Below are 16,128 nucleotides of genomic sequence, written 5' to 3'. Positions count from 1 at the left end.
GCAAAATATTTCGGCGCGACCTATGTTAACAAAATACCAATTTTAATTTTTTTTAAATTATTTTTTGATATTATTAATGAACCAATTTTCTTGCACTTCAATAGACATGTTTTATGCCTTTATATAACATCTAAATTTGTACCATTACACTCACAAACATTCATTATTTGTATACTATTAGTTTATACTGAAAAGTTAAGGCGCTATCGTGCTAACAAACAAACACTGACTTAGCCAAATTATATTTTGCCAAGTAATAATATTTAACTTTGATAATTTGATAACTTTATTTCGTCCACATAGGAAAATCGCAGTTCACATAATAGGCCTTATTAATACCGTTATTTTATAGTATAGATTATATACCCATATGTCTTTTATAACACGTTTTGTACAATAGGCCTTACAGTTTGGAAATTCACTCTGTAGATGACATACTGTGTCGAGTTTGGTCATTCAATTCGTTAAAATTCATTCACCATAAGCATTGCTTGTATGGTATTGTATCATGATTATTATCTATCATTTCGTATAACACCCTAAGTGGCATAATGATATTCAATAATAATACCTACATGAAAGATTGTGAGCAAAACTAAAATGCAAACATTAAAACAATTCGCAAATGTAAAGCTGTTGATATATGATGCATTATAGAAAACATTACTTTGTGAATGTTTAATATTGAGCATATAATATTGCAGGTATTAAATAATAATTATTTCGTAATAGTGTATGTGGGCGTGTATATTTGAATTCGTGATTAATATTAGAATTTGTATCAACAGCTAGTTACTAGCCACATTACAGGATGGATACCTATATCATGTTTATTAGTCTCATTTCAGGTTTAGGAAGTGTAGTTTAGAAAAGGGCACTAGAATTGACAGAGAACCTTGGGACTGGAAGATCGTAACACCTTTACCACCGAGATACAGTTTGCTCTATACACTTCACTGCAAACTAAACATGTAATTACCTCCGCCAAGGAGGTTATTATCTTATACAATTATTTTTTTATTTACTGTAGTTTGAATTGATGAATAATTGAAATGATGGGTAGGGCGACTATGACGAGGGCGCATAGCAAAAGACAGGTGATAAACACAGATACAATACAGATGTAGGCTCATATGTGCTTGAGATATTAACATTTTACAGTTATATACTTGCACAATCTTTGAATCAACTTCTATATTTTTTTCTGTCGATATTTATCACATGTTACTATCAATATTCACTACTACTATCAGTGTGTTACCATACTCCTTTATGACCCTCTTCATATAGTATAATAATTATGATCATTCATCCAATTTCATCCAATAGTAATTATAGTAATAGTTTAGTAATAGTATAATATGAATTGATGGGATCGAGGAAAAAAAACACATTTCAACAAAACGCATTTTATCTGAATAACGTATTTTTTTATTGCATTGTATGATAAAATACTTATTATTCTCCAATTTAAACCACTTTAAATGATATCTTTTTGATAGACTTCATCATTTAACAATATATTAATTTAAAAATACCAAACTCCATTAAAGTAAGTTTAAAATGTAAATAGCAATAACATGTCTAGTTATAATTTAAATGAAAAAAATACCTGCAAGCTAAACCTTCAAAATAATACTGGCGCATTTTCGGTTAGGGTAATTCCAATAATGAAAATATAAATATATAATTTCGCATTTTGTATCAGCATATAATCAAATAACGTAATTCTAAAAACAATATATTGATTCATATTCGATTAAAGATCAGTGTGAAAACACAATGTCCTCTAGAAACGAGTACTGCATATTATACATAAACAGTACAATAACAATGTCATTTCTGTGAATTTGAATTAAAAATAATATTATTTTCCAGCGAGATGAATTATTAAAACAAGTTTTTACAAAGAAACTCGCTAATTAAGCCACGAAGAAGAAAATAGTCATAATCAAACATTATTTCACAGAAATTAATTTAATTATTTTAATTATTAATTCGCAGCTGCTACTAATGTTATTAAACCAAGTCGGAAATAATATTATAATAATTTTGGTATAATTTCTAATAATTAATATTTTCAATTATTATTAAAATATAAAATATATTTGTGAGATGTGACAAAATTAATGTTCACAAAAGAAGAAAAAAGGCACATTTCAGATGAGATAAATGCGAGTTTAAAAGACAAATGTATAATGAATATAGTTTGCATGGAAATAAACCTTCGGGCACATAATAATTATAATAATTAATTATTGATATAATATCTAACAAACATTGATATGTTTGAGACTATATAAAAATATTGTACAACACTAAGGATTTATTAAAAATTCTAAAGTAATCTTGATAAAAATACCCTCACTTAACTTGTCTTCAGCTTAGATAATGAAGTAATTTATAAATACCTTTTATATAAAAAAAATGGATTTCAAATTTGGGCAAGAGAATTTAAAACGGAGTTAACGACAAAATAAGAACGCATAGCCGATTAATCCATCAGAAGATAGGAGGTTTATTTTGAAAACATCTTCTGTGGAATTGTTCTTCATTCTCTGATCTAACGGTTACCAACACTTCATGTTCATTTTACTTAATACTATAACAATCTGCGAAATAAATATTCTGGACAAAATGAACAGAAGACTACATCGTTTTAACAGGATCATTGTATCTAGAGTATTCAGGGAAAATATCTTCCAACATGTATGTAAGATAACCATTTCAAACAGACAAGATGTGAAATATTCTTGAAAAGGTGGGATGTGTTTAATAAAAAAAAAAAAATTTTTTCAAGGTTTCACGAATAGGCCTACAACAGCATATAATATAATGTTTAAACAATGGTTTCTAAATATTCATTGCTTTGTAACGATTCTGTAAGACGCACTCGACGAAAGCTAGATGTCATACGGTGTGTGAACAAATTATTGTTATTCCAAAAGTTATCGTTGGAAATTCGATAAAATGTGTTGGATTTCCTCTTGTTGCGACTTGCTTCAAGTTTTCGTTTGTGCTTATTTCGAGTCCAGGCACGCCATAATTTCAAACTTCTATGATACACTCTTATCCAGTAAACGAGAACCAGAAATACCATAACAGAAAACCATATAATAAGAATTCTTGTTATTAAATCTGTGTCTATGTCATCGGTGCAATTCGGCAAATAGTCATATAATTCATGGTCAGGTATTTGGAAAAAACCATGATTTTCAAACCGAATTGGTGAAAAACAAGTAAAGTTTGATAACCAGACATAAGGATGAGTACTTCGAATGTGATATGCCCATTCCATATAGCAATCACATCTAATGGGGTTTCCTTCAAGTATTAGCGTTTCAAGAGAACCACTTTCAAAAAGATTAAACAACGTGTCCCAAGAAATAGATTCGAATCCGTTGTAACCCAAGTCTAAATATTGCAATGGAGTTCCGTCAAACGTGTCAATTGGTAAAAAAGTCAGTAAGTTATGCGATACGTCTAGTGTCTTTAATTTATCGAGGTTACTAATATCAGGTAGCTTTACCAAATAGTTATTACTCAAACTCAGTAGATTTAGTGAAGTATTAAATCGAAAGAAATCTTCGTCGAGAACTTCTATTCGATTGTGGCTTAAGTCAAAAATACTGAGATGTTGGTATTGATGTGGAAACCGAGGATGCAAAACCTGTATCCTATTTTGAGCCAGACTTAAATACTTCAAAAGCGGTAATGGCCCGAATGCATCAAGATTAACAGTTGATAATAAATTAGATTTGAGATCAACATGCTTTAAACGGTTTGAGTTTTGGAAAATATTTAATGGTAAGCGTTCTATTTGGTTTGATGACAAACTTAACTTCGTTAAGTTGAAACCGGACTCAAATGTCTCTGTTTTCAGATGAGTGATTTTGTTATATCCCAGTTCAAGAATTTTCAAATTGCTAAGGCTTATATTCGAAGGTAATTCAGATATTTGGTTGTTGTTGACAATTAACGTGTTTAGATTTGGTAAACAGTTAAACATCCTTGCTGGTAAACTAGTGATATCGTTGTAAGCAAGATTTATAGTACTAAAGAAATTACGTGATTTGTTAGAAAACCAATTTTCTATAGTCGGTGGCATTGCAAAAGAACTCTCCATTTGAAGTTCTTCTAAGCTACTCAATGTTCTCAACCAATCGTCATCAATAATGTCTATTTGATTATTTGACATATTAAGTGTACGAAGTTTAGATAATGATTTAAAAAACTCTCCTGATACCTTAGTCAAACTATTGCTTTCTAGATCCAAATATTGTAAATTTTTTAGCTTAATAGGTTTTTTTGTTGTTAAATTAACAATATCATTACCCATTAGATCTAGATACTTCAACTTGTTAAGGCAACCCAATGCTTCTGGAAAAACAGACAAACGATTCCCATTTAAAATCAGTTTTCGAAGCTTCTGTGTATTGTTGAAACAATCACCTGAAATTGTGTGAATTCCATTGTTTTCCAGAGAAAGCATTCTTAGAGACGGTAAATGAAGAAAGTCTGTTCTTTCCAATTGAGTGATATTTCCTTCTGTAATCAACAAAATTCGGGTGTAATTTGGAATATTTGTTGGAATTTTTGTAAGATTACTGCATTTCACAGATAAGTATATGTCATCGCAGACACACTTTAGCGGGCAGACACCACAGGTAATGCCTATACTTGTTAGTAGATACGTGACAAGGAATAAGAATCGAGTTGTGAAACCTCTTTGGTACGATGCTCTGAAGGTGGGAACATTCGATGTATATAACAAACACGATTCGGTACTTCTCGTTAACAACGTAAAGTGTAATCTTTTATTACTCGGCTTTGTTTGAAATGGATGATACAGAAGTTTCATCTTAGTAACAACAACTTAAATCAAGATGGTCGACAAAGCGTCTTCGGATCGTTATCATTACGTCACCTCGGTTAAGTATTTTCTTTTAAGACACATGTAAACACTGTTTATATTATTTCTGCATTCAACAAGCCGGGTCACAATAAAAAGTCGTCATTACAAAGCTGCTAAAACAATTTTAAAAATTGTGTTGATTAATCCGTTGTATTTTGATGCAATGATTATGTTCATGGAGGAACATGCTATGCTTCAACGATACATTTAATTTCAACGTTATCAAAGTACTTCGTCAAAAAAGAATTTGCATAATGTAATGTTTTCCGTTTCTGCTAAAAAAATACAACAGTATGCCAATGAAAAAATAGTAATACCAGAACTTTAATATTTACCACTTTTGTAGTATTTCCGTGTACTACAAGTAATTTCGGTATTGGTAATTTACGTCGCGTTCACTTTGCCTTTTCAATACTTGCTGGTATTCGCTATGCTTTATTAAATTAATTAGAATCACGTGGTTGCACATAATAAGTTTATAATATAACATATATGTTTTCTACACCAACGATTTGACAACACCTTGAATTCGGGATTACCAGTCTGAAATGAAACATAATCAGTAATAAGAAATTGATAATAATAATTGATAATAATAATTGATAATAATAATTGATATTAATAATTGATAATTTATACAGTATAACACAATAAGGTAAAATAACACCTGTTTTGCATTGTGGTCCTGTCCTAAATACAAAATAAATCAGGAAAACAAATTTAGTTTTATGAAAAACAAAATGTAAAAATAATTGACAATACCATTCTTTAAATTAAACGTTAATTTTTGGTTTAAAATGTCTATTGTTTATTATAACATAATTATACAGCAACACTGATGAAAACCACACTTAAAACACTTCACTGGAAAGTGTGGTTTTCATCATTGTTAAAACAATTTTAAACCGGAGTAACCCTTGAAAATATATTATTATAAATATACTGTATATGAACATTAACAATCGTGTTTCAATTACCATTTTAGAAATTGAACATGTGTGCCAAGTAGTGTTCTACTATGTTTGATTAGATTTTGTTAAAGTAACACTATGCATTTCTAAATGTCATCTACGGAAATTACATTAAAATTGCAAAATAAAAATACAGTAAACGAATACGGTGTAGCTTTTAACGAATTACCAATAGATATTAAACATGGATTCATGAAGACGATGATAACGCCATTATAGTCATTTCAACGCAGACAATAGGGGAGATCAACGCGGATATCTTCTAAAAAAAAAGAAACCCAACCCCAAAACCCCATTTTACTCCATTTTAAAGGCCTGATAATACCTAGGAAATATAACTACTCCATTTATCCGGGTTGTATTATCAATACCTAAGAAAAGAACTATGCACTGAAAACACAAGCGAACGATAGAGTAGAAGAGAAACAGAAATATAAAAAAAAAACGAGTGTCAAACAAACCTTTACAATACTGTATACGTACATTTACACTTGCATAATTCCACTATTTGTATTGCTGGAAGAAGTTCAATGGAGACAAACCAGTAACAGGTATATCATTCTTTTTCAAACACCTTATTTCATAACGTCCGTCAGGTGTCCTCATCTAAGCCTGTGTGAGTTTCGCTACAGTTCACTGGCCCGAATCAATATCACGGTGTAATCATTGTCAAATACACACACTGGTCTTATGCTAAGATAGCAAGTATTTGGTTGCCTGTTCATCACTCTATCGCCTGTCAGCCTCTGTGTGATCTATCTATATGCATTCAAACCATTTAAACAAATGATTCGACGTGACGTATTTTTGACATTAGTCTGCCAATATACGCGACGTTTACGATTTGCTAATAATGTCGTCACGCATTAGCGAGTAGGGTTCTCGATCGTATTCCATGATTTAAGCGCTAGGTTACATGTGTACTTTCATAAGTTCGAAGTTTGAGAAGCAAATACGTCGTCTAATCTTCGAATGTACTATGTAAAACGTATTTTAAACATATAGCATGACCAGCGTCTTCTAATGTTGATGATGCTGATTGGTTCACTGGCCAAACCCGATATCAAGTATAACCTGATGTATCAGGTTGTCTTTGATGTTACAACTAAAAAAAGAAGATAACAGCGGTTTTATTTCCTACATTATTATTATTTAAAAAAATATCACATCATCTTATTTTATGATTACATCTAACAGCAGCATAATCGGAATTTCCATAACATTATGTAGGCCTAGACATGTATAATGTGACAAATGACAATGGTGTATAAACAGGGATGTTTATACACCATTGTCATTTATCATTATTTAGAAGAAAAAAAACCCAATTCTGGATATGGGCTTAAGACAGCTACGAATTATCATTGTCGTCGCGATTCTCAAGAATACAATATCAGTTGAAATAATATATCCCCTATTTTCATTATAATAGTATATGCTATTTAAATATTTGTATTTACGTCGATACAATTATTGAAAATAATAACACAGTATGTACAATAGATAAAATACAAACGATATTAAATTGATGGTAAGGGCAATATATGCAATATTTACACTATTATACTAAGTAAACAATATTATATACAATGATACAATTGCGTTGTAAAATTACCCACATGCTGGTAACATAATCATCCTTATAGTGACTCATCGTGTTTTTATAAATGTTATAAAATGAGTCGCAATAATTCTACAATAATCTAAGCTAATCAGTAAACAGATTAATCTATAATCTAATTAAATAATGCAACAAAATACAAATTAAAATTATGGAAATAAATTTTGTCATGTATATTTATAGACGTGAAAACAATCAATGCTTGATGAAACAGTTAGTATCCATCAATGGATAAACCGTAAATGCCCAAAGGCCTGGACGACACATACCCAACGTCCACCTCTAATAAGGGTCTCGGGAAGTCAACAAACGGCGCTTATTCGTCTATTTACAACAAGAACTGAATACATAATTTAGTAGGCCTAATCTTTACATTTAGGCCTACTGATCAAATAGTTAAAACTGAATAGTTTTCTAATGTTATGTCATTCAGGCTAATCGTGCCTTATTTCCTTCAGAGTTGAAGACATTTTGCCTTTACTAGGATTCTATAGTAGGATTCTTTATTGATAAAATATCGTGTCATTATCTAATCAAGGCAGAATTGTAAAATATTATTATATTTACAACTCCCTGATCTATCAAGTTTTATGTGGTTTTCAAGGTTCATTCAAGACTTACAATCTTTAAAATGATGGTAGTTATAATTTTATTATAGGCAATTGCCAATATTTCATAATTGTGTGCGGGAAGATATACAAACTTGGAAATGATATTTATAGTAATATGTTAGCCTAAACATTAACAGTGTAACCTATTCCTGCCTGTGACCTGTGTATTTCCTTCTTACATTTTTCGTATTTAGTACTTAAGCTTGGTTCTCACAACGCAAGGACGTAAACGCAACGAAAGCGTATTGATCAATGACAATCGACAGTCGAAAAAATACATCGCTTGTGATTGGTCGAAACCCTTACGTTGCGTTGCGTCTCTAGTGGGAACCAAGCATTAGGAAACAAGTAATAACTGCCTTTTATCATTACAATCGTTATAATATTACCTGTGTTAGCACCTGAAATTCCTGGCACCCTGAAGGCAGGTTTTACATACTGTCTATTTGATTTCAGTAGGCCTAATATTATATTGTATAAACAAAAAATTACAATAAAAAAAAACTATACGCATACATAAATATTGTTTTGTGCTCTATTAGACCTAGTATCACGACACTTGACTATCATACAGAACATTTTATTTAGAACAAGAAATATGCTGGTTTCTATAGGAAGGGCGGCGTAGAAAGGAACTGGCTAACACATCATCCCCATTGAATCACCTTTACATTTTCTTATCACAAATATTATAGCTCATAACTGCAGCATTGATGAACATATATTCACATAAAACAAACTGCATATTATGATGTCATTGCAATGGATTGGTTACAAATTACTTACAAATACTATATCTTATTCACGTTTTGTTCTCAAAGCCGACTGTAACATTTTGCCTACAGAGAGTTATTATATACCTGCAATTTATTTGATTGCGTTTAACATACGTTAATACAGAAACATAAACACGACAGTAAACTGACAGTTCAGAGCGCATGAAAAGGCAAGAAGACGCGTTGTGTCCTCGAAATAGGTTGTACAGCAGTGAGCGTCAACATTATATAACCGGGAGTCTCTTCCCACGGATCCAATGTTTGTTTAACATAATATGACTGATGTATCTATTTCAGATCATGGAGTTATAAAATTAGAACTCCATGTTCAGATCACGTTGTTTTATTACCGAAAACAATAATATGAAAAGGCATAGCATACTATCGTGCTGTGGAATCTTGCACAAATGTTCTAGATTCACGTGCTACCGGACTAGAACACAAATTATCACAGTTGTTGATCGCTTGTCGGATTCTTTGTTGATTTTTATGTAACAATTTAGTGTTTGCACAATCCTATGTTTCAGTTTAACGCATCGATTGGTAAAAGCCTAAAGAATCGTTTGTTCACAATTGTTTAGAAATATGCCTATTAGCAATGGATACGTCACAATTTAGAACAGGAATACATCAGTGGTTTTACGAACTTTTATTTCAATGATATAGAAATGTAAAACTGGTGTTCGTAAGTAATCTAGGCTTAAGCTCTGTCTACACTATCAAACTGGTTTGTGCGTGTGATGTGCCCAAATATAGTACTGATGTGAAATCATCGTATCCATATGGACACATCACATTTGTTGTCACATAAAGTTTGATAGTGTAGTGTAGCGTCAGCAAGAAATAATCTTTTCGCAGATTAATTTATATTGATTACATTTTTTTATATTCTTAAAGTACGCAGTACTAAACTGGAACTGTTGAAGAATTTACTTCATATTCGCAACGCAAGCTCAGCACACAACCTTTTCGGGAAAAAAATTAATCCATAGACGTAATAATATTACGGATCTGTATATTTTCTACTATCATACAAAGTAATAAAGGTAATTTACAACGAACAAGACGATTGGTAAATTGCCTTATTGTATCTGCGCCATTACTAATACAATTCACAATACACTCTTTTATGGGAATCTTTGCTGTTTTCCAGTCATAGAAAATGTGTACTCGAAGGTCACGATAATACTTTTAATACATACTGCTTGATTTTAGCACTGTAAGTTAATGAATATCCGTTTAAATAATTAAGCTAAAAGTCCCCATAACATTATCATAATGTTAAAGTGTTTACTACTATAAAAGCAGTGTACTCTGTGTATCTCCAAATAATTGGTGTCCTTTAATCTATTTACGTCACTGTCTATTTCAATAACAAATACTGCAATACAACCTTGTTTAAACATAATGCTTTTGTATAACTACACTGCAGTTTACATAGTTTTAATGTTTTTCAATATAATTATATTTGCTGGTGGTGCTGTGAAATTTGCACTGACAGATTTCCATGTGGCATCAAATCAACTTTCTCATTTTAATGTAACGTTGCATAGCGTAGCCACGAAGAAGAAATAATAATTATGCATAAATGGAAAGAAAATAATAATATGAACTTTTAAAAAAAATAATGCAGATAGCATAACAAAGGAAACGTCACGATATTCACAACCATACTTTCCTTCCTTTTGGAAACACACGAATTTTATATCAGAAAACTTACTTGACCAGTGTTTATTCGCCATGCAAACTTGAAACAATATTATAATAATGGTACGTCGGCTTTTTAAAAATGTGTAGTAAAGTTTAACCATCAAATTGTACAATAGTAACCAACCAAGATTTTCTTAAACCAGTTCTTGGGTATAATTGTTATGACGAAAATGGTGAAACATATGACACCAATCTCAATGATGTATTAAACTATAGTGGTTGGTGATAAAAGTTGTGTCGTGAGGTTAATTTGCAATTATAATTATAATGGAAATAAAATGACATTTTACATAAAAGCTGATTAGATACACCTCATTCCTTATCACCTTACAGCTGGTAGGCCTACTACCTTTCTCAAGTGTTTTTCTAAAGTCATTGAGATGCGCTCCATCACAACTGTGAGAAAACTACGTTGCAACAAAGAAACTAATTACTGTACAAAATAGACACAATAAACACATCTTTATAGATTTTGGAATACAACAATACCACTGTATGATAATTATGCATAATGAAGGCCAACGTTTTGCAGAAAAACAAACCAATTAGGCCTAATATTTGTACTATTCGTTGTCAGTTCGGTGCTCTCGTTTTAAAAAATAACCAGCGAGCCTGGCTCTAGAAGATGGACAAATCAGTTTGACACAAACATCGATATTTCATCAAAGAGATTCCATTTTAAAACCTCTAGAATTTGTAAATAATCACCGACTGATCAAGTGAAAAGTTGTCCAAATCAGCGTTTAACGTAATGCCAATATAGTTTCTGTCCATGAATTAAACACTATTAGCTATATGAAATCGCGACATACATTTAGCCACTTATTCCTAAGATATCATTACACCATTATCATTATATTCGAAGTATAAATTCCCGGGACGACAATTATTTAAGCACTAATTATGATACATTTTAAGATAATTTAAGTTAACAGCAGCCATGCCGAAAAGAATAATAATTTTAGTTCCTTGTGGGCTAAACAGTAATAAATGTTATCATCATCATTACTAAACTACGAATGATAAATGAACCAACTATCTACGCTTTTAAATTTCGTTTCAGTAATGAGATATGGGGTCTAAAAAAGGCTATATTCATTACATGATCTGTGTTTCTGTGTTGTTCCTTTTGAAATGTTTCAAACTTCCATTTCTACTTGTTTACGCGAATCGAACATTCATGGGCTGGGATTGGTTACTCAATTGTTCACGTCATAATTTAAATGTGGGAAACAGCTGTATTAAACATCACTTTTTTATTACTACAACTCACTGTATTGTGTTTATTATTTAGCAGATCTCAGTTGGTTCTTTTCTTAATGTCTCAATGTCCATAACATTAACCGGACGATTAATTTGTCTGTTGAAATTGTGGAAAGTAGGCTCATTAGTAGGCCATTCAATTCTCCCATTGTCAATGTGCCTCTTAAACATTGTTCCTGATTCAATAGCTATCCTTCAACCTCAGGATTCTCATTTTTCTTTTACTCTCATCTTAGAAGTAGACATCTACAGTCTTGTGAACGTGATGTTGCTCTGCTTTTAAAACTAAAATTACCATTGTTATGCTAACATATTTAACAATCTGAGTACTCTCTCATCTCCAAATATTTTCACATTTAGTTTCTTGTTTTTGTATGTTGTCTTCATTTTAAAGCTAATAGGCCTACTCCCTGTTAAACCCTCACATTCTGACACATTCTGATTAATGTGAACGCAATTAACAATGCATTTTGCACATGAGTTATCACATGAATTCCGTATACACTAAGCATGCTTGATTATCACGGTTGTAGGTATTTAAGCAAATGAGTACGAAAATTATGCAAATACAAGAACATTACTTAATGTTGCCGTCAATTTGATATAATGATCAATTATCATGTAATGCTAAACCGGAGGTTATTTTGAGATTACTAATAAATTGCTAGCTAGGATTAATGCAATGTAATATCTGAAACCCGACAAAATGATTTTGGTCACAATACATTTACAAATAAATACAATATAGGCCTAAATACTGATGTTTTAAAAAGAAAAGTGGTCCGATGTGATTACATAATAGATTATCAGTTATACCATAACTGAATAAATGGGAATTAAAACCATTCCATTAATGTGATAAGGTTCATATTTTACCAGAAGAAATCAATCTGGAATCTGAAAATGGCAGAGCGCCCACTTAAGTCTAAAATGCATTGACGTGGAGTATAGAAAAAAAACCCATCGATTTCAATCACCACAGTCAATTGTATTAGCAACAATAACTTGGTTCGCTAGTCTACTCTTATTACAGGTTTTAAATAGATTTAAAAAAACAAACTTAGTCTATTAATGAATGTTAATTTGACTGATAGTCCAACTAAACTTTTGGTAAACAGCGTCACTTAGAATGTCGTCAAGACACGAGTAGTTTCGACTTTGGTTGATGAAAGATTAGTTTAAAAAACGTCGCATTGATTGAATAATCATTGCAACGCTTTTTTTTTCTGTTGTTTAACATAACATAAACTAAGACTGTCCGGTTGAAAAGATTTAACATTCATTACAAAAGTAGAAAAGAGGAAACAGTCAAATCTTAAATTAAATATGTACTTGAAAAATAAGACCAGAGATCTCTAACATTTTTAATCAAAAAGTAAGTTTCTTCAATTAGGCCTATTACACATTTTATTAAAAAAAAACTCCCGAAAGATAGAGCAAAATAGAAAGCAACATCTTATGAGGAAGGAAAAAACATACACAAGCACCCATCACGGAGGTAAGAAATGATCACGGTAAATAAAATGTATTCACGGTTGGAAATAGTTAATCCTTCAGGTTTTAAGGATGTTGTGTGAAGAGGTAGGCCTAATAAGAAAACATTCTTAGGAAGATAAATCTGATATTGCTTATAAATTTGCCTAAGAAATTAGGACCAACATATTGAGTAGTATGGTTTAAATGAGGCACATATTAAAACTGCATTGACGCGGCACCATCATTTTGGCAATGATAACAACTCCGGTGACGATGATAAAAACCACGTGGTCGTTATAATCCCTCCCTCCCTGGTTAACCATACAGCGATTGTGTCCATAATGTCAATAAAATGAGTTGTTTATAACGATGGTGATGACAAGGAAAATAGTGATGAAGGGTGATTTAGATGTTGGTATGTTAATGAAGATGATGATTTTGATGATGTTTAATTACGAGGTTGTCGATGATAAATAGTACAGGATAGTGTTAACTATTCTTGGTTAGGCCAACATTGATGAAGATGCGTAATAATAAAGATGAACATGAACGATCCTCACAACACGATGGATGGACACGATATTGTTCTGTGATATAAATGATAATAAAACAGAGGACATGATATAAAATACTTCCTTAGTCAAATAACCACGACAAAATCGACAAGAGAGTGACTAAAACATCATTTGTAACAATATAAAACTGTTCAACATGATTTTCTGACATATAATATACCGTTCTTGACGTAACAATCAATAAATATGAGGATATCAAGTTGAATATTCCCAACAGACTAAAATAACATACTCTTGGAGACTTATTTTGTATGTTATACTACAAAATCAATACCTATATAAAAGGAAAAAGAAAAGATTCAGGACTATGTTATTATAACATTGGCATTCTGAGATTCCTTCCTCAATAAATAATAAAAATCACAATAATAAGAAAAATAACCATGGGTTGATGGCTTACAGCCAAATCTTTCTAATATAGCAATAAATCAGATGGAATTTTAAATTTTTGGTTATAAAATAAAAACAATTGTCAAAACATACACGCGTTTCTGCAGCTGTCATTCAGCACATCCTAACTGACTATTGCAAGTCATTGAGAGAGGTGTATACAGTACTTTGTACCTTTGTATTATTAAAATATATAATATATCTAGGCATGTATATCAGTGACTTGCAATTGTCAGTTAAGATGTACTAAATGACAGACGTACAATCGGGCCAAACTTACCTCCATGTATTCAGCGATTTTAAAAAGTTCTTGGCAGTAAACATGGACAAGATTAGGCCTAAAATAGGTATAATAGCATGGATAATGATTCACACAATTATCCGTTCACCACTAAAAACTGTAATTTGCTCAGTAAGTGCGGCTAACGATTAGAAATAATCATAATAGCCACAAGGATTTAGTTAATATTTGCTAATTAGTAACGCATCTTCGGCACTTGTACAAAAATCATTACACAGTACTCGTCGGACCATGCGAATTGAAATGATGAAGTCGAATGACGTCAATGAGGCAGTCATCATTAACACGGTAAATTAATTAATTAGTCACTAACTAATTTCTGTCGGCTGATAGACACCTGGGTTAATTGGAAATCTGACTTATTTGACTTTACTTTGATTGGTATTACAGATTGGATGTTAACAATCAGTTTCATATTGGCTTAATTGAATCCACAATATAATGATCTTCTTGAAGAGTTATGATAAGTGTGTGTGACAGTGGCTGTGTACTAGTACACCGGCGTAACCCGCTACTCGTCTCGAAAGATGTACTAGTTGCATATGAGCCAGATGTGACACTGGACCTGTGGTTTGGTCCCTATTCGAGAAGACTCGTTCTACTACCATGAGGATCATGAAGCGAGTGTGAAGCTCGAACCCTTGCCGATGTTAATATGGCAAGGTATTACGGTTCCACTGTCGTTTAAAACCGCTACTTACTCGTTATAATTACCCCGATTCAATTCAATATCTTCATGTTTAACAATGCCATATACATGGCTGCAGTCGCGTGCTCAAATTTGAGTTAGTGTTTACCGACCGACCGACCATCCGACCGACATAGTGAGCTGTAGAGTCGCGTTGCACGCGACTAAAAACAAATGTAACAGTATTTAGAAATTTGTGTGGAAAAAATTAAAAATAAGTGAAATCTGCGGTGCCACATTAAGAGAGTTCATGGTTATCGCGCCTATTTTAGAAGGGCAAAAGTGATGCTTTATGTATTTCTCCCTCGATATCAACGTCGTCTTAAAAAGATTGTTAAACAACATTCATAATTGAAGCACTTGACTGGAGATGATTCCATTTTGTGAATAACTGAGAACAAGTGCTGTACAAGAGAATACATTAGACAACATATCAATTAGAGAGTGAACGTGACGGCACTCAAATCAATCTGTTTTTAATTTTTGTGATTAGCTGAGGGGAAAGTAAAGTCACGCCAGGTGCGTGTCGAACGACTACTTGATCGAGCCAATGCGAGTAATAATGCTGGCGTGTTCTGTAATTTACACTATGCCATAATATCAGATGTTTAAAAAGCAAACGAATACTTTTGATAAGACGCTGGCTATTATCTGCACGCGATGTGACAGCGCATCACACGAGGTTTGTAACGCGGTTCTCTCATACTCATGCACAGCTGAACCCTATAGTCGAAATGCATTTGTTTTTTAACTATTGAACATAGGCCTATAACATTAACAGCAATGCAGGGTTTTATTCTCTTTATAGAATGTCCTTTCTTATTTTCTGGT

General features: G+C 32.0%; 1 protein-coding gene across 2 annotated transcripts in view; it reads right to left on the bottom strand.

The window, feature by feature from the left end:
• Positions 1 to 1,421: 1,421 nt before the first annotated feature.
• Positions 1,422 to 16,128, bottom strand: part of LOC140062851 (uncharacterized) — a 49,845-nt gene continuing 35,138 nt past the window's right edge. Inside the window, exons 2-3 of one of the 2 annotated variants that reach the window (XM_072109222.1) lie at positions 6,348 to 6,991; positions 1,422 to 5,458 (exon numbers count right to left, since the gene is read on the bottom strand). In XM_072109222.1, coding sequence (XP_071965323.1) covers positions 2,840 to 4,861 — 2,022 coding nt within the window. In that variant the 5' untranslated portion in view covers positions 4,862 to 5,458; positions 6,348 to 6,991 and the 3' untranslated portion in view covers positions 1,422 to 2,839. The remainder of the gene's footprint in view (positions 5,459 to 6,347; positions 6,992 to 16,128) is intronic. The other variant, XM_072109223.1, reaches the window with a different exon arrangement.

This window comes from Antedon mediterranea, chromosome 11 (assembly GCF_964355755.1).
Source record: "Antedon mediterranea chromosome 11, ecAntMedi1.1, whole genome shotgun sequence".
Classification (NCBI taxonomy): domain Eukaryota; kingdom Metazoa; phylum Echinodermata; class Crinoidea; order Comatulida; family Antedonidae; genus Antedon; species Antedon mediterranea.
Note: the sequence above shows the minus strand (reverse complement) of the source record. Positions and strands in the feature narration are given on the sequence as shown.